The sequence below is a fragment of the Stegostoma tigrinum genome, chromosome 1 (assembly GCF_030684315.1).
Source record: "Stegostoma tigrinum isolate sSteTig4 chromosome 1, sSteTig4.hap1, whole genome shotgun sequence".
NCBI lineage: Eukaryota > Metazoa > Chordata > Chondrichthyes > Orectolobiformes > Stegostomatidae > Stegostoma > Stegostoma tigrinum.
The window spans coordinates 4775194-4803055 of NC_081354.1; the positions used below are offsets into that span (position 1 = coordinate 4775194).

General features: G+C 41.3%; 1 protein-coding gene across 7 annotated transcripts in view; it reads right to left on the reverse strand.

Moving 5' to 3' along the window:
- Positions 1-5410: 5410 nt before the first annotated feature.
- rap1gds1 (RAP1, GTP-GDP dissociation stimulator 1) overlaps positions 5411-27862 on the reverse strand; it is a 91556-nt gene continuing 69104 nt past the window's right edge. For 6 of the 7 annotated variants that reach the window (XM_059649110.1, XM_059649059.1, XM_059649076.1 and 3 more), the window contains 4 exons: positions 19488-19627; positions 13584-13710; positions 9304-9432; positions 5411-6107 (listed from right to left, as the gene is read on the reverse strand). In XM_059649110.1, coding sequence (XP_059505093.1) covers positions 5980-6107; positions 9304-9432; positions 13584-13710; positions 19488-19627 — 524 coding nt within the window. In that variant the 3' untranslated portion in view covers positions 5411-5979. The other variant, XM_059649132.1, reaches the window with a different exon arrangement.

Below are 27862 nucleotides of genomic sequence, written 5' to 3' on the forward strand. Positions count from 1 at the left end.
AACTAGTAATTTATGACTAGGTCTTTATAGAATGTTCCCAAAATTGAGAGGTTATTACCAATAATCATAGAACAAGCAGTTTTTCTTTTCTCCATAACAAAGATGACAGTGTGTGACCTGATTATAAAAAGGCAGATGTTTCATAGGTGTCGAAAAAATGATTCCACTTCAGAGGAAGTCCAGAACAATACGAATATAAGATAGTGACTAATAAGTCCAATGGACAAATCAGGAGAAACCTTTTTATTCAAAGCAAGTAATGAAAATGAGGAACACAAGGAATAGTGGAGATGAATAGCATAGATATGTTGAAGGGAAAGCTGGATAAACACAAGGGAAAAAGAACTAAAAAGATACTTGATAGGGTGACTGTAGGACCACAATGGGTTGAAAGTTCCTACATTTGAGTCTGCCCCACCATTTAATATAATTGTGGCTGATCCGATAATCCTCATTTCCACTTTCCTGGCTTTCTCCCCACGGCCGCTGACTCCCTCACTGATTAAAAGTCTCCCTCAGTCTTGACTATATTTAACAACTCCGCCTCAACAGCCCTCTGTATTAACAATTCCACAAATTCCCTACTGTCAGACAAGAAATTCGTCATCTCTGGTAATGTGTAAGTGCTTATTCTGAGATGATGCTCTCTGGTGCTAGACTTTCTCATAAGGGGAAACAACCTTCCTGCATCTACCCCGTCAAGTCTCCTAAGGATCTTATGTTTAATAGTCACCTCTCATTTCTCTGAACTCCAATGAATACAAAGCCCAATCTCCTCAAATTACTCCTAATAAGACAGTCCTTCCATCCCTAGCATCAGAAGAGTAAACGTTCTCATGACTGCCTCCAATGTCAGTATATCTTTCCTTAGATAAGGTGCCCCAAAATTATTCACAATATTCCTTCTATAGAGTATTGTTTTGTTGAATGGGTTAAAGACTTGCCCAATTTTTATTCTAATTCCTTTGAAATAAAGTTCATTTGCTTTCCCTTATCTGCTGAACATTAGCTGTTTGTGATTCATAGATGAAGGCTCAATCACTGCTGTCGCTTTCTGCAGTCTTTCTCCATTTAAAAATTATCCAGCTCCTCTATTCTTCACGTCAAAAATGCATAACCTCACGTTTCCACCACATTACAGACTGTCTGCCAAGTTTTTTGGCCTACTCACGGAATCTGCCTATATTCTTCTGCAGACTCTGTCATCTTCACTATTTGCCTTTCCACCTATTTTTGTATCATCCACAGACTTGGCTACAATCCATTCACTTGCCTCATTCAAGTCATTAGTATATATTGTATAGAATTGCAGCCTTAGCTGTGGCACACTAATAGTTACAGATTAGCATGCTGAAAATGCCCTCCTTATTCCAACTTTCTGACTTCTATTAATGAGTCAATTCTCTTTTCACACTAATACTTTACCTCCAATACCATGGACTTGTCTTATTAAGTAGCCTAATGTGTGTTACCTTATCAAACACCTTTTGAAAATCAAAATAGGTTGCTTCCACTTGATCTATTCAAATTGTTATTTCCTCAAAGAATTCTAGAACATTTGTCATTCAGGATTTTCCCTTCATGAAGCCAAATCATATATGTTTCTAACTGCTCTGCCATTAGGTTCTTTATAACACACAAACATTTCCCACCAAACACACAGATGATAAGCTAACTAATGGTTGAAGGGTCTCTGATGAAGGGTCTCGGCCCGAAACGTCAGCTTTTGTGCTCCTGAGATGCTGCTTGGCCTGCTGTGTTCATCCAGCCTCACATTTTATTATCTTGGAATTCTCCAGCATCTGCAGTTCCCATTATCTCTGATAAGCTAACTAACTTTTAGTTCCTATCTTCCTCTTTTCAAACAAAAGGTGATACACTGGCAATTTTCCATTCCTTTGGGATTTTCCAGAATCTAAGGTTTCTTGGAAAACTACTAGCACTGTATCCACTATTTCTGTAGCTACTTCCTTTAATGTATACCTTTAGCCAGGGGTCTTAGTGATCTCCAAGCATTTTTCTCTAGTGATAGGAAATCAATAAACTATCTTCCTTTAGTTTACTTATTTAGAAATTTTGGAATTCTAATGGTGTCTTGCATGTTGCAGACTGATGCAAAGTATCTATTCAGCTTCTGCACTTCCTGGTTCTGGATTAATATCACCCCAGCCTTGTTATTACTTGCAAACTTACCATCACTGTAAATTTTTACCCACGTTTTAAAAAAAGGGTCATGTTGGTTTTTAAACCTTTCCCAGTCCTCTGGATTACCACAAATCATGCCACATTGGGGGAAAAAAAGAAAACAAATTTGATGCTAGTCTCAACTTCCCTGGTTAACAATGACTGGTTTATTCCCTTCCTAGAATCCTTCTTTCTCATAGGGATAAATCTTTGCACTGAGCCATGAACTATTTTCTTAAATATCTGCCACTACTTCCCAACTGTCATTGTCTCCTTGTACTAGGTCTCTGTAATGGCTGTACAATCATACCAGTTAACCTGCGTTTGTGCTGATAATGCAGTTATTTTATTCTGAATACTGTGAACATGCAAGTAGTCAGTAATGTTGCTTTTTTAAACCATTCTTCCCCATCTCACCCCACCTTAACTATTTATTGCTCTTTTTCTGTTTGTCTATTCTGTTCCTTCCTGTACTACCAAAGCAGCTACCTGTAAAGTTGTGATATCTCTGGCATTTTAAGCCTACATTTCCCCTCTCCCAAAACTCTCCTCACTCAGGTTAATTTAACGATGAAGGTCCTGAAGTAGGATAAATATGCGAAATGTTGACCTCCTTTCCTCCAAATGCTGCCGGGCTTACTATGTTCTTGCAGCCTCCTGTTTGTCTAATTTAAAGATGAAATTGTTGGTAGAAAGTAGATTGTAGACACTAGCAAGAATATCAGCTGGGCTGAATAGCCTGTATATAATAAGTAAAAATAACATTTTACAAAAGCACCAATGTTCTGCATGACCTGTTCAGGACTGTTTCCAGAAGCCCTAAGCTGTTTGTTGAAGTGCATATGGTTTGAAGATTCGCTGCAGTAAATTATATGGTCCCTTCACACTCCTCAATCAAATCCTTCTGATACACAAAACCTTGCATTTACAACTTACTGCTAAAATGTGATCGTAGTGAATTAACATTTAACCTTAGTACTTCCCGTTTGCTGTTCAATGTCTTTTATCCTTGAACACAGACTTCTGAACAGCTAGAAAATAAACAAACTACAGAATTTTGTTTTGACCTTTCTTCAGCAGACAATGTAATAGAAACCTCACTTGAATATTGGCACAATTGTCACAATATGCTGGTCAACTGCTGACTAAATTATCCAAAATAATTATTTATTCGATAGGCCAGTAAATGTCCACCCACTTCCAAACCATTTAAAGAGGAAATTGTTTTTGAAGAAATTCTCCACAATACCAGAAGAGAATGCCAGTGACATTTTGATGCGGGTGGGTATAAAATTGAAATACATATTTTATAGTTGGTTTTAGCCCAGTGGATGAGAAGTGTGACTAAGCTGGAGATCAATCAACATTTGCTAACAATGGGCAATTAATGTACAAAGGTTTTTTCTCTGTACAATCTCCTGCACCATTTCTAATTTTATTCAGATATTTGACAGACTAAATGCAGAGGATGCTGAAAATGCTGTGCTTTGACAAAAGCTAACTCAGCAACTTGAAGCGTTAACTCAGTTTCTCTTCTCTGCAAGGGCTGTCTTAACTGATGAAAGATTTTCTTGCACTTTTCATTTTATAATGACTCAGGTTAATGCTGATGAATAGGTCCTCAAGTAAGAGGGTGTTACCCACCAGCAAAGTCTTCCAGTATATGGTCACCAGAAAATGCATTCTGTAAAATACATAATACTGAAGTGCAGCAAAATAAATTCAGATGTTTGATTAGATTCCCTAGTGTGGAAACAGGCCCTTCGGCCCAACAAGTCCGCACCGCCCCTTTGCGCATCCCACCCAGACCCATCCCCCTATAACCCACACACCCCCTGAACACTACAGGCAATTTTGCACGGCCAATCCGCCTAGCCTGCACACCTTTGGACTGTGGGAGGAAACTGGAGCACCTGGAGGAAACCCACACAGACACGGGGAGAATGTGCAAACTCCACACAGACAGTCACCCGAGGCTGGAATCGAACCCGGGTCCCTGGCGCTGTGAGGCCGCAGTGCTAACCACTGAGCCACCGTGCCACCCATGAGTGAGCCAGATTTTGGTTTAAACATCTAAAGCCCTTTTCCACTTTGCCTTGTACAATGACATAGCAGCAGATAGTACTTCCAAATCACTCTGGAGAGAGGTGGCTAGCAGCTCTGTTCCAAGATGGGGAGCGCTGATTAGAATGTGGGAGTGTCAGTTGGCCAGGCCTAGACTGCCCTCTAGTGTCTAAACTATTATCAGTCCATTGACTTGAGGACGAGGACAAGATTTACTCCGGGTTGAGTTTCTGCCGCAGCTTGAGTGTGATTCAGTGGGCTGGTTTTCCTTGGAACAAATTGGGTAAGATTTCACATGAGGTTCTGGGATGCAGAGTGCAGGGGTTGCCTCATTGCTGTGACTGCTTTGCCAGATCATGTAGATGCTGGTCCTTGAAACCTAATATAAAACTTGATGGACAGGTTGTCACTAATTTGAATGACTGGTAGCAAACACCTCTCCCAAATGAAGGACAATGCTGCACTTTTTCCATGAAAGCTTCAGTATGCCTTTGAAGCATTTTATGTTGTCCTGCCTTGGAATTTTGGTTGAGAGTCAATTGTACTTTCAAATTCCAGAATCCCTTAAAGCTCATGGAAATATTACAGAAGGGGCAGGTGCAATATTTGAAGAACGTGCTAATACCATTTGGACTGGATAAAAGTGAGACACACCAGCACTGTGGCTGTCTGGGTCAGAAATTTACATGAAATATAACCAGGTGATTAGGAACACAATGACATTATGCATCATACACAATGAGGTGAAATGTCAGAGTGGTGAGCCTGTAGAATTCTCTACCACCAAGTGGTTGAGGCCAAAACACAATGTTTGAGGAGGAGTTAGATCCAGTTCTTAGGGCAAAAGGGATCACAAGGCATGGGGAGACAGCAAGAACAGGGCGCCGAAATGGAATGATCAGCCACAATCATATTGAATGTTAGAGCAGATTCAAAGGGATGAATGGCCTACTCCTGCTCTGGTTTTCAGCTATGAGTCAAATTTAAGACATTTGATATGATGTTACTGCAAATCATTGGTGAGTGTGATTGTAAAGGCACTGTTTGTGAAGGGTAAATGTGAACAAAGCCCACTTTAAGAATGGCCAGGGAATACAGTTCACCGGGAGTAAGTGGCATTCATATCATTTGATAAATCCTGCTCTTAAAACATGACAGAATACAGCTCAGAACTCTGGACTTAATTTATTAATTCTAGGTACCACAATTTTACATAATTAACAGCCAACATCTGGACACCTGGAAGGACTGACAATGCACGCTAGTTTCTTTTTCCCATTTTGATTTTTGTGGGGCTTTTGGAAGCATTAAGAATGGAGCAAGCTTCAATATCTGAATCTAAAAGGAAAATCCAGTTTAATTTCTGCATCCTCTACAACTGATAGCTTTACAGTTCTGTACAAAACGCAAATGCAGCCGTACGGGAGGTGTACTTTTTTTTCTATAAACGTTGCCACATTGTTATTTTACTACACCATGCAAGTTCTACCACATTCCTTCAGGCATTAAAGGGATATTAAGTGAACATGGGATGACAAATGGCTAAGTTTTTTTTTAAAAACCACAGCTTACAGTTGAAAGTACTTGGTCCCAGCTTTTCTTTTGTCAAGACAGGACCAATCTAAGTCATGCACAGGAGGGTGAGAAGCAAGGGTACCGCATCAGCATTTCACAGCAGACAAAGGTGATCCAGTGACAAGACACTAAAGAACAGGCAATGAGGAACAAATCTCAGCTTTCAATAACCAGTCTTTGCTCCGTCACCAACGCTTGCTGGGCTACAAGTTTATTCTCGTGGCGGCGCAGCTTTGACACAATCTCTTTGAATGGCATATTTTGTGCTTCCTTTCTAAGTAGTTCTGAAAAACAGAAAGCCAAAAATCTTGCTTACAACACAAATATAAACATGCACAATAACAGTGAAAAATGTGTGACATTAAGTCAGATTGATTTTAAACTTATGGTTGTAATGACACATTCAGTAGTAGAAGCCTCAAAGTTAAATAAATAAAAAAAAACACCGTCAATCATATCAACTTCACAACAGGCATGCACCATTCATCACTATTATTGAATTTGGTAATAACACAGGATTGACGGCAAACTCTGGAGCCACGCAATTCTAGTACATCCTGACATTCAGAAAACAGTAGAAATAACCTGTAGTGAGAACAAACAGGAGAGAGATGTTGCAAACAGCTGGTGATGGCTATATTCAAAACATTACTGAACAAAGCACAATTACTTTTGTATTGAAAAAAACTTGCGTTAAATGGCATATGATTGTAAAGTTTAGTGAGAAAGGCAATAATTAACGGTCATGTCCCGCAATTAAGATTTCACCAGGCTCACAAAAGGAAGTGTAATGACAGGACAAGAAGAGTAATAGAATTTTGAAGGATTTGGTTCACAGTGGTGTGATGGGATAGGTACTTGCTTAAATGGGTGTAGCACACCAATTAGGGATATCAATAATTATTTATTCAAATAGAGTCAAAATCTGTAAGATGAGTCACCACCAACCACGCTATTTCCGTAAGCAGCACAGGACCCAATATCCATCATCACTCACATTCAACCGATTGAACAAAGTGGAATATTAATCAATTTTACACTGTTCAACAATTTCTGCTTCCTTGTTTCTCACCCGTAAAAGAGCTACAATTGACAAGCTTCAGCTGTCATTAAGCAGCATAATAGTGCTATGGGAGAAACTAGGTTAGGAGGAGTAACTAGAATGTAACCACGAGAAAATTAATTAGGATCTTTGAAGATCTTCCAGGCAACTCTAATTATAACTGAACACTGTAATTCAGCTTTGCCACAGTAATTTCTCCAAGGTAGCTTCCACCAGCTTCACTGACATCCAAGATTTTCATGGAGCATTTTTCAACTGTTTGATTAGATGATAACTGCAAGTCTAAACAAACCTCGAGATGCAGAAATAAAGAAAATTTTTGGAAATACTTAGCACTTTGATGTCTGTACTTCGCCATTCAAATTTGAATAGAATTGAATTTGGTTTATTGTCACATGTATTCACAGGGGTACAGTGAACGGATAATAAGTTGCTATTTATGACGCCATCTTAGGTACAAAGGTACCAAGGCACAGAATCTTAATTACAAAGCAGAAGAGAAGGAAAACAAAATTAACATGTTAAAACAGAAAATGTGTGAAAAGTAGGTTACGAGTCATAAAAGAAAAACTGCATAGCCTGCTAAGTTTCAACAGGCATTCACATTAAATACAAGAAATCTAATCAACACAGCTATTACAAAGATGCCAAATGACATCTGAAGGTATGGAATTCAAATAGCCAGCAGCAGCCACCTTCTGACTATCATTAGCCCTGTTACCACGTGAAATTACAGGTTTAATGTTTAGGCCAAAATCTAGTGCACTGGCTTCCGGTTTGTTCTCATTAAGTTTCACAGATGTTTTAGACTAGGCTGCACTTATTTTTATTCAGTGCAGGAAAATTGAATAGACTGGGACTTGTCTCACCCACTGAAGTGGAGAGGTAGACATGGTTCAATTGAGAAGCAGTTAATGTTTTGAGTCCAATAATTCCTCTTTGGACATGAAAAGGTGGAAAGTGTCATAGGTTTAAAACTACTGAATTGGTGGAGGGGGGACGATGTGGAACTGAGGGGAGGTGAGGGAAAAAGTGAAGGAAGACTGGCAATCAAAAGGTTTGGAAATTCAGTGTGAACATGGGCCAAATGGCCTGCTTCCACACTATAGGGATTCTATGATTCTGAGGTATCATAAAAGAAAGGAAATGGTTAGTTATATAGAAAACTAGGAGGGATTTGTCTTCCACAATCATCTGCCATTTCAAAAATGGCAGACATTGGGTCCTCAACATGTTGTAAACATCATCCTCTCCCTAGATATCATGGTCTATGGTCTATGCTCTATTAGCAACAACACTAATCACAGCCACCCTCCCCCATCATGGCACCTTCCCACGAATTCACAGAATGTGCAATACGTAGCCATTTATCTACTTTCTCTTCCAGGTGAAGCAACATTCACTTGTACTTCTTTCGACATATGCAGTAGATTAAGTCTCCTCTACACTGGGGAGACCAAAAGCAGGCTGGGCAATTGCTTTGAGGCACGTCTCAGCTTAGTCCATAAACATGATGCTGACTCGGTGCTTGCTGGCTCAAAATAGACATCCTGTTCTGATGTTCACATTTCTGTCCTTAGCCAGCTGTAGTGTTCCAGTAAGCGCAACACAGGGGGAGCAACAATTCATTTTACAGCCTCTAGACTAGACATTGAATTCAATGTCTGCAGACTCTGAACTTTGTCATCTATTATATTTCCACCTTGTCTTTGTATCTTGCTTTTGGTTTCAGCGAGAGCTCATCTTCATTATCTCATCAGCAGATAATCTGGATCTATAACTTTACTTTTGCACACCATTTCCCCTCCGTTTCTCTTGCATTCCATACACCTTGGTCTCAATTTTCCATGTCCTTCCTTTCTCAGTTTTCAACATTAATTCCACAGTTCCAGTGGTGATAACTTACTTTCATTCGCCCCAGATGCTACTGGAACTGCTGTGCCTATTCAGCTTTTGCAATATGTTGCTTTTATATTGTAGATTAATAGATTGATTTATGTTGTCACATGCAATGATACAGTGAAAAATTTGTTTTGCCTGCTCTACAGGCAGACTGTAACCATACAAAGTGCAGAATGCAGTATTACAGTGGTGTGGGCGGGGGGGGGGGAAGCAAGATCTATTAGCAATTTCATTAAAATTAAATAAAGAATTCAAAACATTTTATCCAGTGAGAGGAGAATGTGGAACTTGCCACCAAGGATTAGTATAGATGGATTTAAAGGGGAAGCTAGATAACAACTCCAGGGAGTAAAGGAATACAAGTATGACAATGGGGTGAGATGGAGGGACATGGGAGGAGGCTCGTGTGGATTGATTAATCTGTTTCTATAGTGTGGATACTTGGACTGCAATTTTGAATACTGCAGTTGGTACAAAGTTATTTAACACAGATTATATCTATCCATTAGCCTTACCTGATCCCATTATGGTACAAATCATTATCATGGAGTTGTACTTGATTTCAGGTGCGCTGGAGTCATCAGAAATCAATTTGTGCAGAATTTCCACCAGTTTAGCATTCTCCAGATCCTGTTCAGCTGTACCTAAATAAAGGCAAAAAACAAAAAGCTCATCAAAACCGATCATCAGAAATAAATTCAAGTGTATCAAATTGAACGAACAAAGACATGACTGACTTTCCACAGAGTGGCTTCTCTTCACCCGCACTTAAATCCCAAGCTAAATATTCCCTTGCAAATATTACGCCCAATGATTTTTCATGTACTCAAACAGAAATTATTTCAAGCTTCACTTTTAATCACATTAATTCTCCTAAACCAAAAAAGTGTTGTTAATTAGAATGTGTTACACCTATCCAAAGTGAACTCAAGCCTAAAAACGTATAACCCCTCCTCCCACCGATATTGAATTACTCCAGCACTGTTTTGTTTGTTTCAGATTTCCAGATCCATAGTATTTTGCTTTTATTCAAGCCTGTAATGAACTTGTTATTTGGTTAACTGTGCTCAATTGAATCAGTTAGCAGATAAAGTACACAGGCTGGTTTCATTTACGAATATTTTAAATATGTTAAGTACTCCTCTACTGAATACTTGGAAGGATAACGTGTTTGATGATGGTTTGGTGTTTTTTTTGTAAATGCATCCATGAGACTAATCAACTGCAGAGCTACAATGCTATAGATCAAAAAGCAAATGAGGTGCTTAAGGTGCACTAATGCTTTGTAGGTGTCAGCCTATTTCCTATGTTGAAAGTTATTGTTCTCACTGATGCAGTCAGGGAAACACTGCAAAGTATCTTAAGCTGTTTACTTTGGATAATAGTAATTATTTATTTATAAAGATGTAGCACTTCAATTAATCAGACATTTCCTCTAGAGTGTCCTTTGTTTTGGTTTTAAAAACTCCCATTTCATCCTCGTTCTTTTGCTTTAGGATGAAGCAACAGGCTGTCAAAACAACTGCATAAACGTACTGAAAAGCTCTGAATTGTTTCTCCAATCTGGACCAAGAAAATTCAATGGTTTCCATTTCTGTCAATTGAGTTCTATGAATCAGTGTAAATGGAAACTGGTACAAATTTGGAATCAGTTTAATGACAACTTGGTTTGCCGAATTTTTACCATAATACATAATTTGGTTTGAAAAATGACTGGCATGAGTTCGACATGAAGGGGTGAAAACTGAAGAGATGCTGAACTACGGAAATGCAAAAATTACATGTCAACAAATAGTGTGTATTATTGCGAAGGCTCATGAGATTTGTTGACATGCATTTAAATAAGGCTTTTAACAACGCTCAATGGAATAGTTCAGTACTTTGAACCAATTGTAGGAGAGAAAAAAATGGCTTGCTGCCTAGCAATGAGATGTTCTATGACATAGGGAGATGAGACAAAATAATTATTTTGTCAAAAAGGTGACATAAACTATCGAGAAGATCAGTGAATTTGCAGGTTTTTCCCACATCTGCTCCTCAGAGTGAAGCTGATCATTTAGAGGCTAAAAAACCTGTGCCAGCTGTACTGTAATTTGTTAATCTCAAACAGTTAGGGCAGAAAATAAAGTACTCAGTGGCTCCACCTCAGTAAGGGAAAAAGTTGACACAGAGAAAGGGAGTTTAATGAATCCATGTTAGGAAGTAATAGGTGTGTAAGCAGTTGAAGGGGCTCCGGAAAAGGTACTGACTAAAATACACTGAGTGAATGTGGGGTTTGCTGAAAATGAACTAATTATAGCCATGCCAACTGAAGAAGCAGCTTTAAAAGTGGAATCATCGTTATCTTTCACTGAGGTTCAAGTATCTATAGTCAAGGGTAAAAAGACACAACGCAAGGTAATAATAGAGGACAAAAAATAGCAGTCAGGATAAATAATTTCAGAAACTCTCAATCTGCACCAGAACCTGTAGTTTTCTGGTGTGTGCTCGGATTCCAGAGCTCTTGCATTTTGAGGATCAAATCTTCCTTGTCAATGGAGTTCTGAAAATTTACTTCACTACATCATAGGATAACTGCTGTCGTCTCCTACATAAGAGGTTCTGTATGTCCAGGGAATGGGGCTACTTCAAACAGCTAATCTGTAAATGCTGGAGACGGAGCAACTTTCAATGACTGACATTTACTTTCAGTTGGCACAATCCTTATTGCATTATATTCTCCTTGCTTCATAAAAGCCAAGTAGCACACTGTGCAATTCTGTGCAGGTAAGGGGGAGGATTCGGTTTACACTTTGCAGTATAATTCTCTCAATAATCTTGAAAATATCCATATTACAGTGGTGGTGCTAGACATCTTAAAACGTATAAAAGGTGGATAAATCCCCAAGACCTGATGAGTTATACCCTAGAACTCTGGGAAGCAATTGCTGAGCCCCTTGCTGAGATACCTGTATTATTTATAGCCACATGTAAGGTTTGGCAAGACTGGAAGTTTGCTAATGCGGTGCCTATATTTAAGGACGATGATAAGGAAAGGCCAGGAATTATAAACTGGTGAGCCTGACATCAGTGATAAGTATGTTGTTGGAGGGAATCCTGTGCGAGAGGATTTAAGTGTATTGGGAAAGGTGAGGACCGATTAAGGATAGTCAACATGACGGTATGTGGGAAATCATGTCTCATTAAGTTGACTGAGTTTTTTTAAGAAATAAAGAAGATCATTATTTTGATGAAGGCAGAGCAGTGGACATAATCTATATGGACTTCAGTAAGGCGTCTGACAAGGTTCTTAGTGGGAGACTGGTTAGCAAGGTGAGATCACATGGAATAGAGGGGGAAATGGTCATTTGGACGAAGAACTGGCTTGATGGTAGAAGCGAGAGGCTGGTGGTAAGAGGGCTACTTTTCAGACTGATGCCCTGTGATCAGTGTGCCACAAGGAATGGTGCTGGGTGAACTACTTTTTGTCATTTACATAAAAAAATCTGGATGTGAACATAGGAGGTATGTTATTAAATTTTCAGATGACACTAAAATTGGAGGTCTAGTGGACAGCAAAGGTGGTGACCTCAGTATACAAAGAGATCTTGATCAGATGTGCCAACGGACTGAGGATGGAGATAACAAAGTGTGGAGCTGGATGAACACAACAGGCCAAGCAGCATCTTAGGAGCACAAAAACTGATGAAGGGTCTAGGCCTGAAACATCAGAAAAGGGTCTAGGCCCGTAATGTCAGCTTTTGTGCTAAGATGCTGCTTGGCCTGCTGTATTCATCCAGCTCCACACTTTGATATCTCGGATTCTCCAGCATCTGCAGTTCCCATCATCTCTGATGGACTGAGGATGAAGTTTAATTTAGACAAAATGTGCACATCAGGCCAAGACTTATACACCTAATGGTAAGGTCCCGGGAGCATTGCTGAATAAAGACACCTTGGATTGCAAGTTAATAGTTCCTTGAAAGTGGAGTCACAGGTAGATAGGATTGTGAAGGTGGCACTTGGTGTGCTTACCTTTTATGGTCAGTGCATTGAATATGGGAGTTGAGGGGCCACGTTGTGGCTGTACAGGCCATTGATCGTACCACGTTTGGAAAACTGAGCAATTCTGGTCTCCCTGCTTTAAGAACAATGTTGCGAAACTTGAAACAGAAAAGATTTACAAGGATGTTGCCAGGATTGGAGGGTGTCTGCTATAGGGAGAGGCTAAATAGGCTGGGGCTACTTTCCCTAGAGCAGAGGCTGAAGGGTGACCTTATAGAAGGTTGATAAAATCATGTATGGAACAAGCTACCAGAAGTGGAGGAGGCTGGTACAATTACAACATTTAAAAAGGTATCTTGATGAGTATTATGAATAGTAAGGGTTGAGAGGAAAGTGGGCCAACTGCGGGCAAATGGGACTAGGGTAATTTAGGATATTTGGTCAGCATAGACAAGTTGGATCGAAGGGTCTGTTTCCGTGCTGTACATCTGACTCTAAAATTGCAAAAAAAATTATTTTTGGGGTGTTAGTTAACACTAATTTCAACTATAAACCTAAAGGGAAAAGCTTTATTTATGAGTAGTATAACTCTCTGCCATAAGAACCGAACCCTTGAACAATTATCCCAAACAGCCCAAGTCCAAAAATTCATCATGTTCCAGGAACTATAGTTTAACAACAACTTGGTAGTCAAAGCAATGAGGAGAAAAATAGCTACTAGTCATAGGCATACTTATTTGCTCAGGTGATGGTCAACAGGATTGAGGTTTTTATTCCCACAAGACTAACAAAGTTGCAATTTACTACTCACCAAGTTCCAGAGCAGCAATCAATCCTAAAGCAACAAGAGCTTCATTCTGCATTATAACATGCTCACTTGTTGCCATAGTGACCAAATGCTTAACACCACCACTTTGAACGATGGCCTTGACAACATCCTTACAAAAGACGACAGGAAGATAGCAGTTAGTATTTTTAAACAGCAATGAGTTTGAATATCCATAAATCAAAAAATATCCATACTACTGGTGAGGTCAAGTGACTGATTAACATTTATGTATTTATTGGCTTTAAATTGGTACCAAAGAGCATAGAAACCTTTTAAGGTAACAAAGTTCTTTTAACTCACTCAATTTTCAAGAGAACGAGGTGGAACAAAGAGAAAGGGAACCCTTTAATGTCCTTATATCACGGAATTTGAATGGCTCTATTGCATTTGTACACTAACATGAAGGCAGGGCATAGGTATCTGAATTCACTTTCAGAAAAGACCATCAATAAAGGTGTAAAACATTAACATGTTCTTTTGTTTAGAGTACGTATCCTTGTATACTGAATGGTGCAGCTTGTAGCAAGCATAAATGAGCCAGGTTGAGATGGCATAAAATAGTTAAAATCCTTAAAATTGGTCACTGGCAAAATTGGTGCGCTCAAGGTTGTTCAGCAAATGCTGTCCAACTGCAGAATCATAACTAATAGTAGACAAACAACAACATGCTTCTTGCAAACCACAAAACAAATGCCTGCCAGATGGGATTATTCTTGGGAAGTCTATTGTTAATAGGTGTTTTCACCAAGGCAATGCCATTTCTCCTGCAGCATAATTTGTTCTAACTGTATGAAGTTTAGCATTCATGCAATTATTCTGATGAGTAGAAGATGGAAAACTTCAAAGTGTCTTTTTCAGCAAAGTTAATTCATTTTAATGAGGGCATAAAACTGTCAAAGTAGCAACTTCTGTACTGTTAAGCACAGATTCCACTCAAAAATTCTATCACACTTGAATTTATTCGTTATAGATGCTAAATCACAATTCACAATAACTTAGGATTACTGCTTTTGCTAAGGAAGATAGATGAAATTTCCCAGAATGATATTTCCAAGTGACTAGAGAAAATGAGGATTTCAATAAAGTTAGCAATAATAAAGAAAGAAGGGGCAGAACGTTCCTGGTCCCAGGGATCTAATAGCTACATCCCAGGGTATTAAAAGTTGGTGACTATGGAGATAGTTGATACAATCATGATCTTTTCAAGTTCTTTAGATTCTGGCCTGAGCCCTGCACATTAGAAGCTTGCAAAATGTCACAACATTATTTAAGAAAGAAACAAGAGAGGAAAATAAAACCTAAGTTTCTGCAGCACCTTGTTTTTATTTCAGATCTCCATCATCCAGCATTTTAGTGTCTTTTGAGGACGTTAGTAACAAAGTTGATCAAAGTGATTCAATGAATGTAGTACACTCAGACTTTCATAGGGCTTCTGACAAGGTAGGTTGGTTAAAAGCACACGGGTATAGGAGGTAATACATTGGCACTGATAAAGCATTAACTAACAGACAGAACAAAGTAGGAATAAATGGATCATTTGCATGTTTGACAAGCTTTGACTAGTAGGGTAGACCAAGGAGCCCAGTTATTCACAACGACTGGATGTGAGGGCCAAATGTAATATTTCTAAATTTGCAAGTGATATAAAACCAAGCAGAATATGTACTGTGAAGATGTACAATATTTTCAAGATTTGGACAGGAACATGGCAGATGGAATATAACGTGAAAATGTGAAGTTACCCACTTTGGTAGAAAGAACAGATGTACTGAGTATTTTGTAAAAAGGAGAGAGCCTGGAAAGTGTAATGTGCAAAAAGGATTCGGGTGCTCTTGTTCAAAAATCACTGAAGGATAGCATGTAGGTACAGCAAGCTATTAAGGCAAATGGAATGTCAGGCTTTATTGTAAGAGAATGTTAGTGAACAGGCAGGACTAATGAAATCTTGTTGAAGTTACACATGAGCTTGGTCAGACCGAACCTGAAGTAGTATTTACAGTTTTGGTCCTTACCTCAGGAAAGATACAACTGCCAGAGGATGACTGCAATGAAGGTTCGCCAGACTGGTTCCTGGGATGGTGGGTCTGTGCTAATGACAAGAAATTGGGCAAAGTAGGCCTGCATTCTCGAAAGCACGGAAGATTGCGAAGTGATCTCACTGTAACCTACAAAATACTTAAAATAGTAGGGAGGAGGCTTTCCATAGTTGATGAGTCTAGAACTCACCATGGAAAGGCTGTGTGCCCTAGGAAAGGAATGGCCTAGTGGCATTATTGATGGACTGTTAATCCAAGGGCCAAGGTTCAAGGTCTGCCATAGCAGATGGTGTTTACGGGGATAGCGTGAGTAGAAGGCAAAGAAGCCTTCAATCAGCCATGATTATATTAAATGGCCGAGCAGTCTGAAGGGCTGAATGGCCTATTTCTGCTTCGATATTCTTATAAACACAGAAACATAGATTAGATTCCCTACAGTGTGGAAACAGGCCCTTTGGCCCAACAAGTCCATACCGCCCCTTGAAGCATCCCACCCAGACCCATCCCCTCATAACCCACACACCCCTTAACACTAAAGGCAATTTAACATGGACAATCCACCTAGCCTGCAGATCTTTGGACTTTGGGAGGAAACCGGAGCACCCGGAGGAAATCCACGCAGACACGGGGAGAACGTGCAAACTCCACACAGTTGCCCGAGGCTGGAATCGAACCTGGGTCCCTGGCACTGTGGGGCTGCAGTGCTAACCACTGAGCCACCGTGCAAGCTACGTAGAAGTGTAGAAGAATTCTGTAATTACATAAATTTTATTCATAGCTTTATTGCCCAAAATCTTTTATGGCAGAACAACCAAAGGTGTCTGTTAATAGAATAACAAGGACAAGCATGACTAAGTAGGCAGCATTTTCCATTAAGTTGCTGAGAGGGCGACAAAAACAGCATGTGCTCTTCCCACAAGGCATGCAATCATGTAACTTCTTAAACAATCAGATTGACGATATGCAGAGAAGTTATGATAGGTAAACGGAGTCTAATCAGATACAGAAAGAAAAATAAAGAGAGAAAGACTGGATGCAGAAAACGAAAAAGGGACAATATTGATTTAAACATTGTTTTAATTCTCCAACAACGAGAAGTTGAAGGTTTAACTCCCCACATTTAAAAGTTAATTTTCAGAGTCAGGAGGACTTAGTATGCAACACAATTAAAATAATACATGAAAGGACTACTTTTATGAAATATTCTTATCTAACATTTAACCCATTTGAAAGTTCAAGGGGCAGGCAGCAAGATGTTGTTTACATGAAACAGCTCGTCCAGGAGCACCTCTGCAGCAACATTCTGATTTCTACTTTGAACTTCTATCTTCCTTGTTGAAGTTGCTGTGGCATTTATGCATAAATAGTAGCATACAATTACCTTCTTTTTGGCAAATTTTGGGCCAAAAATGTTTGAACCTTGTACAGGTTTGGCAAGAACAAATTAAAGACGCAGTTGACTGCTGCAGAATCATTAATAAACAAGACTGTCTCATGAGGGCTGAGGATGTTCAGAAATATGATATACATCACTGGGAATAGTGAGTCAGGATTAATAATATGGTGCCAGGGAATTTGATTTTGACATATGATTTTACTGAAATGAGAGAGAATCAAAATTGCAATTATAGAATTCCTACAGTGCAATCAGAGGCCATTTGGCCCATCAAGTATGCATCAACCCTGTGAACAGCATCCCACCCAGATCACCCCCTGCAGCCTATTCCTGTAACCCTGCATTTGCCATGGCTGATCCACCTGGTCACTACAGGGCAATTTAGCATAGCCAACCTTCCTAACTTGCATATCTTTGGACTGTGGGAGGAAATTGTGGAAAGAAAGAATGTGCAAACTCCACTTAGACAGTTGTTCAAGACTGGAATTGAACCAGAATCCCTGGCGCTGTGAGGCAGCCATGCTAACCAGTATGCCATTGTGCCATTTGATCACATATAAACAAATGTTCTGAAATGTAGAAACCTACTTGTATTTAAATAAAAGTTTACACCATCTTTCACAGGGAACTCCAACATTAAAACTTGTATTTCTGTTGTAATTTACTGCAGCTTCTACATTAAATTGAACAATTTATCAAAGGCTGCAGGTTCTATTTCCATTTTAGAAGATTCGCTTATTTTGTTATATACTCCAGGTTGTGTTATGGGCAATTATATATTTGATTAGACATAGCCAAACATTAGGAGTTGGTTACCCTGTGTACCTACTTCTGAAATACACTGTAATGCTATATAAATACAGAGGAATAAAATACATTCCATTAGAACTGTCACCTTACTGCTAATTACTACCTTGAATAAGTTTGCATTAATTTGACTTTTAAAATTAAACAGCAGGCACAGGTTCTTGGTGCCATCATTTAGATTCCACAGAGAAGGATGAATAATATGCCAAACTCTCTCAGAATTAGCTCTTCTAAGTAAAGCTGCAAAAAAAATAAAACAGCAGGTAGTGTAAACAGTGAGTGCACTGCAATAAAATCTGCGCATTTCCTTCTTGATGAAATAAGGTTGCTACATGACAATTTTTAAACCACAGAACATGACACTTACTGCAATATTTTAGAACATACAAATGTCACAACTTGAAAAACATTTGTACCATAACTTTTACAAACCCTCAGTATAGAAGTGTGCTATCACAGACTGGAAATGTTGTGTTGATGCGAAACTCAGTTGTTTCTTTTCAAATGCACTTGGGCGACTATTCAATTTAGCAGTTTTGTTGGATCCTGCTTTTAACAGAAGTATGTAAAATTTAGTCTTTGCTATAACTTTTTTGGTTATAAATTTTGATTCTAGTCCACAGACACAATGGCTCATTTATTCAGTACTGTATATCACGCCTCATCTGGGCAGCATACAGGAAACCTAGCCTTGCTATTCCTGAAGACTTGATAAAAGGTCAAAATTTTACCAAAGCATACAAAACTCCCCAATTTACCTGTCTTTTAGAATCAGGTCGACAGAAAAACGCAGACCACATTTCCATTCTTGACAATAATCAGTACTTATTACAAATAAATTGATTCTACCTACAGGAAACCTATGAAATGTCAAAATGTAACTACCCTCCCCACCCCTTGTGTAAGTCCCCTGACACACATGCAGACAGGCAAAAAACATTGTTGTGGGCAGAGGGAATGGCTGGGAAGGCAGTGAAATGGTCCCTGCCCACAGGCTTACTGAGATGAACCTTCTGGCTTGCCAGGACTTGCTGCTCCTTGAACGTTCTTCTCAAGATACTCTCACTTTGTAGGAAGCACAAGGAATCACTTACAACACAGTCTCTGACTTGTGATCAAAAGCAATACTTTACAGATATTAGGGAGGGAGGCTTCAGACATTTGTTTTCTGCAGTGAAAATGAACACCATTTCTCCTTTCAGAAATCTGAAGGTTTCTGGCTATATTGTGTACACCCTCAACTTGTTCAGCTAATTGGGAGCCAATCACACAGTTGAGCACAGATAGAAGGCTGCAGTCATTAACAACTGGTCATCACTCCACTCAATTGCTCATTGCTGGATAAATTTCACTTACATACACATTTCCTGTGCCAGTTCATTTGCAACTAAACTTCCCCCCACTGGTTCAGCAAACAGTCTGAACAGCATTTACAATAAGTGGTGGTAATTTAGGTTCAGGAATCCCTTCCACAATCCTTCATTTTTAAAACACTCCTTTTACCAGTTCAGTCCACAATCAAAAATTCAGAGAAATAAAGATAGCTTTTTATTAAATACTGGTGTATTTTAGCATCTGAGATGAGCAGAATCTCAAGTTTACCTCAAAGACATGAGACTTTAGAAAGTAACATTTCTCAAAACAGACCTTTGATTTGCTGTGTCGGATTAGTGCCGATAGCAGCCTGTTTGATTCACCCATGACGCCAGCATGATCCTTTGCATCACACCATTCTACCAAACGTTCCACCAGTTTGATGTTCTTTCCCAACTTATCTGCTGCTTCAGCTACATGGGAAACCAAACGAGACAGAATTAGAACACAAGGAAGAGCACTGCAGAAAACAGCTCTCCCACAAAGTACTCAGCAATAGTCTTTACGCTATTGCTACACTGGATCATAAACCAGATTTAGCACTTTGAATTAGTGGGTGGATTTTCTGAAGTTGCTTTACTTGCATTGCTGCATAGCCTAGTCAAAGTGCACACTCCATTTCTCTTTTCAAATAAGACTGCATGTACACATGAGGTGCAGTATTTATAGAACAGAAAATTTAATCTTTTTCATACATTGACAGTGTGGAAAGAATGCAGATAAACAAGAGAAGGATGGTGGTATTGGATGAGCAAACATATAATATCAGTTCAGAAGAGTGAACTATCAAATGGAGGTAGAATCAGACATCTGACACCAGAAATGACCGTTGTTCCAGCTACAGAAAAAAGCCTGCTTTATTAAAGCATGATTAACGTAAAAAAATTCCAAAGCACTTCAGCAGACAAGAATGAACATCAAGCCAAGAGAAGACAAGCTGGACATCTACTATTGTTCATATTCTACAAAAAGAATGGATGATGGACTTGGTGTAGGGTAGGACACAAGTAAAGAAGTTCTGGATGAATAAAGGTCTCAGAGTTCAAGGCCAGAGGCTGGCCAGGAGAGGAATAGTCAAGTCTAACAGTAAAGAAGTTTTCAGCAGCAGACAGGCTGAGGTGGTGATGGGCAGGCAACATCCCTTTAATCATTTATTACTGTGCAGACCAGAGATATCCTGCATAGCAGTGACTTCATGTGGAGGTCAATGCAACAGCATGCGCGAAACCTCTGTGCAGCCATATAGCTTAGTGAGAATTGTTGACAGCTCAGTTGGGACTTGTCTATAAAAAAAACTGTCCAACATCAGTTAAACTGAACAAAACTGACAAGTCTGTCATTCAGGAATTTGATCATGGAAAAGTAGTAGTGTAGTGGCGTTGGGTCGTAAGGTAGGTTTGGGGGGGGGGGGGGGCGGGGGGGGTGCAGGAAAGACTGGGGAAGTAACTAAGTGACAAACTTAGCTGGGTAACAAGGATGGAAGGAGGCAGAGAATAAAGAAAGGAACTGGGTGATGGCTGAGGGGCAGAAATGAAAAAAGAATATTTTTTTTAAAAAAAGGCAACAAAACTGACAGATATTTGTTACATCAAATTTGTATCAAAAGTCTGCTACTTCTCTGATAAAGTACTATGTTGACGTCAAGTGCAGGCACTCTTGCTCCAAAAAGGGCCAGAACAAAAGCACATTTATATTGCACCCTATGACCTCTCAAAACATTACATAATGAAGCACTTTATACAGTGACATCTGTAGGTGTATGTGACAGCTATTTTAATTAACATGAGCAATTAGCATTAGCCTGTTTTTAGTGGTATTGATGAGATATTTGATGTTTTCTTATCTACATCAGGTAGATGTAGATGTACATGCTATAACAGGTCTGGTTAGCACGAATTGGCTGTAACGTGATTGATGAATAGTGGATGCTGTTTGGATAACAAACTTTCGGCTGTACAGGTACAGGGATTTTCCAGAGTGATTTCCCTATAATGCGATTTTCTATGGCATGAGGTCATGCAAGAATGCAACTTGCGGCACGGTGGCTCAGTGCTTTGCACTGCAGCCTCACAGTGCCAGGGACCCGGGTTCGATTCCAGCCTCGGGTAACTGTCTGTGCGAAGTTTGCACATTCTCCCAGCATCTGCGTGGGTTTCCTCCGGGTGCTCCGGTTTCCTCCCACAGTCCAAAGATGTGCAGGCTAGGTTGATTGGCCATGCTAAATTGCCCGTAGTGTTCAGGGGTGTGTGGTTTATAGGGGGATGGGTCTGCATGCGATGGTCCAAGGGGTGGTGTGGACTTGTTGGGCCGAAGGGCCTGTTTCCACACTGTAGGGAATGGAATCTAAACTATCTTTACCATTGGATTACTTTCATTTAATATTTTTATAAAGGCTTAGATCTTGCCTTTGTTTCTTAAATATGGAAAAAGAAACCCGCACGAGTTCTACTAGGTTCAGTACAGAGGGTTAAATTATGACCATGCTTTTTGAATGCCAGAGTGACTTCTGAAGAGTAATTGGGAGTTGCACATGGAGACTCAGTGGCAGCCCTATTTTAGCAGGCTACAAAAGGAACTGCCCAGGAATTTGAAGATTCTTAGAATCTCTACGCTTGGAACCCTTCAAAAGGATCCATTAAAATCAGAAATCAGAGGCTTTCACTAAAGTAAACAGTTACTTAGGAAACATTAGATCTTTAACTACCTAGGCTAACTCCTGAGTAACTAATTTACCTCACAATCTACAAAAAGAAAGCCTCTAAACTCCCTGACTCAATACCTGAATTTGACAACCTGATGTCCCACCCATCAGACTACACAAATCACTCCAACAGTATTTGACACTCTAGCCTCATGGTACATGTGAAGTTAGGGTACCAGATAAAAGCAGCTGTCAAAAATGGCTGAGACTCTGGACCTTCAAATTTCAGAATACATCAGCTGACTGCGAAAAAGGGGAGCATGATTTGCTTTTCCCTGACAGCTGTGTTATGAGGGATGTGTCAGAATGGAAACGCAGGTTCACATTTCTGAAGAAGCCCTGATTGGAATCTCCTGTGAGAAACACGAAGCACTTTTATGCCGTAAAGAAAATGGGTGATGTGGCAGTCAGAGAGATTACAATTCCTCAAAATACGGCCCTACATTTCTGAAGGCTTCTCTCAGAGTGGACGTAAATTCAGAGGAGAGGGGGAACGTTCAAAGGTGGGGCAAGTTTTTTTTAAAAAACACGGGGAGTGGTAGGAGTCTGGAATGCACTGCCATGGGTGGTAGTGGAGGCAGATATGACAGGAACATTTAAGGGACTTTTAGATGAGCACATGAATGTACAAGGAATGGAGGGATATGGACTAAGGGCAGGCAGAAGGGATTAGTTTATTTTGCTAGATAATAAAATGTGAGGCTGGATGAACACAGCAGGCCAAGCAGCATCTCAGGAGCACAAAAGCTGACGTTTCGGGCCTAGACCCTTCATCAGAGAGGGGGATGGGGGGAGGGAACTGGAATAAATAGGGAGAGAGGGGGAGGCGGACCGAAGATGGAGAGCAAAGAAGATAGGTGGAGAGGGTGTAGGTGGGGAGGTAGGGAGGGGATAGGTCAGTCCAGGGAAGACGGACAGGTCAAGGAGGTGGGATGAGGTTAGTAGGTAGCTGGGGGTGCGGCTGGGGGTGGGAGGAAGGGATGGGTGAGAGGAAGAACCGGTTAGGGAGGCAGAGACAGGTTGGACTGGTTTTGGGATGCAGTGGGTGGGGGGGAAGAGCTGGGCTGGTTGTGTGGTGCAGTGGGGGGAGGGGATGAACTGGGCTGGTTTAGGGATGCAGTGGGGGAAGGGGAGATTTTGAAACTGGTGAAGTCCACATTGATACCATATGGCTGCAGGGTTCCCAGGCGGAATATGAGTTGCTGTTCCTGCAACCTTCGGGTGGCATCATTGTGGCAGTGCAGGAGGCCCATGATGGACATGTCATCAAGAGAATGGGAGGGGGAGTGGAAATGGTTTGCGACTGGGAGGTGCAGTTGTTTGTTGCGAACTGAGCGGCGGTGTTCTGCAAAGCGGTCCCCAAGCCTCCGCTTGGTTTCCCCAATGTAGAGAAAGCCGCACCGGGTACAGTGGATGCAGTATACCACATTGGCAGATGTGCAGGTGAACCTCTGCTTAATGTGGAATGTCATCTTGGGGCCTGGGATGGGGGTGAGGGAGGAGGTGTGGGGACAAGTGTAGCATTTCCTGCGGTTGCAGGGGAAGGTGCCGGGTGTGGTGGGGTTGGAGGGCAGTGTGGAGCGAACAAGGGAGTCACGGAGAGAGTGGTCTCTCCGGAAAGCAGACAGGGGTGGGGATGGAAAAATGTCTTGGGTGGTGGGGTCGGATTGTAAATGGCGGAAGTGTCGGAGGATAATGCGTTGTATCCGGAGGTTGGTAGGGTGGTGTGTGAGAACGAGGGGGATCCTCTTGGGGCGGTTGTGGCGGGGGCGGGGTGTGAGGGATGTGTCGCGGGAAATGCGGGAGACGCGGTCAAGGGCGTTCTCAATCAACGCCCTTGACCGCGTCTCCCGCATTTCCCGCGACACATCCCTCACACCCCGCCCCCGCCACAACCGCCCCAAGAGGATCCCCCTCGTTCTCACACACCACCCTACCAACCTCCGGATACAACGCATTATCCTCCGACACTTCCGCCATTTACAATCCGACCCCACCACCCAAGACATTTTTCCATCCCCACCCCTGTCTGCTTTCCGGAGAGACCACTCTCTCCGTGACTCCCTTGTTCGCTCCACACTGCCCTCCAACCCCACCACACCCGGCACCTTCCCCTGCAACCGCAGGAAATGCTACACTTGTCCCCACACCTCCTCCCTCACCCCCATCCCAGGCCCCAAGATGACATTCCACATTAAGCAGAGGTTCACCTGCACATCTGCCAATGTGGTATACTGCATCCACTGTACCCGGTGCGGCTTTCTCTACATTGGGGAAACCAAGCGGAGGCTTGGGGACCGCTTTGCAGAACACCGCCGCTCAGTTCGCAACAAACAACTGCACCTCCCAGTCGCAAACCATTTCCACTCCCCCTCCCATTCTCTTGATGACATGTCCATCATGGGCCTCCTGCACTGCCACAATGATGCCACCCGAAGGTTGCAGGAACAGCAACTCATATTCCGCCTGGGAACCCTGCAGCCATATGGTATCAATGTGGACTTCACCAGTTTCAAAATCTCCCCTTCCCCCACTGCATCCCTAAACCAGCCCAGTTCATCCCCTCCCCCCACTGCACCACACAACCAGCCCAGCTCTTCCCCCCCACCCACTGCATCCCAAAACCAGTCCAACCTGTCTCTGCCTCCCTAACCGGTTCTTCCTCTCACCCATCCCTTCCTCCCACCCCCAGCCGCACCCCCAGCTACCTACTAACCTCATCCCACCTCCTTGACCTGTCCGTCTTCCCTGGACTGACCTATCCCCTCCCTACCTCCCCACCTACACCCTCTCCACCTATCTTCTTTGCTCTCCATCTTCGGTCCGCCTCCCCCTCTCTCCCTATTTATTCCAGTTCCCTCCCCCCATCCCCCTCTCTGATGAAGGGTCTAGGCCCGAAACGTCAGCTTTTGTGCTCCTGAGATGCTGCTTGGCCTGCTGTGTTCATCCAGCCTCACATTTTATTATCTTGGAATCTCCAGCATCTGCAGTTCCCATTATCTCTAGTTTATTTTGCTGTCATGTTTGGCACAACATCATGGGCCGAAGGGTTGTTCTTGTGCTGTGCAGTTCTACGTGTGGAAGGTGATTACAGATGCAACATGGCCTCAGCTATGACAGTGGGGACTGGGGTATTTGGCGCAGGCAGAAAGAGGAGGAAGAGCTGGGTTGAACCACGCAAGGTCTAATATTAACACAGTTGTGATGTCAATAAAGGAGGGCATTTCAAAAAGAAGATCCTTCCTTAGACAGCATAGTTTTTTGGAGCAGAAACAATTCATTTCTAGTCAGAGGCTGTAATTAGGCACAGCAGCTTCACACATGCACGTACGTCACAACTGTCGACAAATTTAAATTAGGGAAACAAATCAAGGATGCAATTAAAATGGAGTGAATTAAATTTAATTAATCTTGGTACATAACCATACTTCACCTGAACATTATGCCTGACCAAACCTTTCAATATAAGCTTACAAAAATTGATTGTTCGGTCCCTAATTATACAGACAATTGTGTCAGGCTGTCATATTATAAAACCATGATATGAAATTCATTCTGATCATTGATGTATCAAATTAATACAGGCAGAGCTGTACAGCATGGAAACAGACCCTTTGGTCTAACATGCTGCCCAGATATTATAGATAAATCTAGTCCTTTTTGCCAGCATTTGGCCCATATCCCTTTAAACCCCTCCAGATGCCATTTAACTGTTGTAATGGCGCAAACATCTACCACTTCCTCTGGCAGCTCATTCCATACACTCACCACCTTGTGTGAAAAAGCTGCCTTTAAGTCACCTTTAAATCTTTCCCTTCTCACTTTAAACCTACGCCCTCTAGTTTTGGACCACCCGACCCTGGGGGAAAGACCTTGGCTATTTACCTTATCCAAGCCCCTCATGATATAAATGAGCTTTAATAAGGTCACCCCTCAGCCTCCAATACTCCAAGCAAAATAGCCCCAGCCCACTCAGCCTCTCCTTATAGCTCAAATCCTCTAACCCCAGCAATATTCTCAAAGATCTTTTCTAAACCCTTTCAAGTTTTACAACATTCTTCCTATAGCAGGGAGACCAGAACTGAATACAGTATTGCAGAAGTCACCTAACCAGTGTCCTGTATAGCCTCAACTAGACCTTTCAACTCCTATACTCAATGCACTTGACCAAATAAAAGGCAAGCATACCAAAACGTCTTCTTCATTACCTTTTTTCAACCAGCTACTCCACTTTCAAGGAACTATGAACCTGTACTCCAAGGTCTCTTTGTTCAGCTACACTCCAAGGACCTTACCATTAAGTGTATAAGTCCTGCCCTGACTTGCCTTTCCAAAATGGGGCACCTCGTATTTTTCTAAATTAAATTCCATTTGCCACTCCTTGGTCCACTGATAAATCTCCTATTGTACTTAGATAACCTTCTTGGCTGTCCACTACAAACACTAATTTTGGTGCCATCTGAAAACTTACTAACCATACCTTCTACGCTCACATCTATATCTTTTTATATAAATGACAAAAAGTAGCAGACCCAGCACTGATCCTTGTGGCACATTACTGGTCACACACTTCCAGTTTGAATAACAACCCTCCATCACCACTCTGTATCCCGTTGAGCCAGTTCTGTTTCCAAAGGCTCGTCCTCCTTGTATCCCACGTGATCTAACCTGGCTAGCCAGTCTACCATGTGAAACAGTGTCTTCCTGCAGTCCATATAGATTATGTCCACCACTCTGCCTTCTTCAATTCCCTTTGTTACTTCAAAAACAAACAGTCAAGTTATTGAGACATGATTTCCCACATACAAAGCCACGTTGACTATCACTAATCAGTCCTTGCCTTTCCAAGGACATTAATCCTGCCCACCATTGATGTCAGGCTCACTGGTGTATAGTTCCATGGCTTTTCCTTGCTGTCTCTCTTCAACAATGGCACATTAGCCAACCTCCAAACTCCCAACACCTCATCTCTGGCTATCAACAAGACAAATATCTCAGCAGGAAGCCCAGCAATCACTTCCCACAAAGTTCTAGGGTACATCTGATCAGGTCCTGGGGATTTATCCACCTCTATGCATTTTAAAACACCTAGCACCTTCTCCTCTGTAATTTGTACATTTTTCCAAGATGTCACTATTTATTTCCCCAAGTTCTTTGGCTTTAATCTCCTCCTTCACAGTAAACACTGACGCAAAGTACTCACGTAGTATCTCCCCCATCGTCTGCAGTTCCACACATAGGCGGTTTTGCTGATCTTTAAAGGGGCCCTATTCTCTCCCTAGTTACCCTTTTATCTTTCATGTGCTTGTAGGATTCTTTTGGATTTTCCTTAACGCTATTTACCAAAGCAATCTCATTTCCCCTTTTTGCCCTCCTGATTTCCCTCTTAGTATACTTCTAATGCTTTTATATTCTAAGGATTCACTTGATCCCTGCTCCCTATATGTGACATGTGCTTTTTGCTTTCTTGACCAAAACCTCACTTTTTCTAGTCATCCAGCACTCCCTATATCTACCAGCCTTATCCTTCACCATAACAGGTATATACTGTCTCTGGACTCATCTCATTTTTGAAGGCTTCCCACTTTCCAGCTGTCTCTTTACCCACAAATATCCACCCCCAATCATACCGTCAAAACTGGCCTTCCTCCAACTTAGAACTTTAATCTGGTCTATCCTTTTCTATCACTATGTCAAAACTAATTGAATTCTAATCAATGGCCCCAAAGTGCTCCCCCAATGGCACCTCAGTTGCCTGCCCTGCCTTATTTCCCAAGCATTAAGTTCTGCTCCTTCTCTGGTAGGTACATCCATATGTTGAATCAGAAAATTTGCTTGTACACACAAATTTTGAAACCATATTTTCATATTCCTTGAGGTATAATAGGATGAATTCAAGGACTTGGAAGGTTTGTAGCCACTAAACTGGTCACGCATGCAGTCAAAA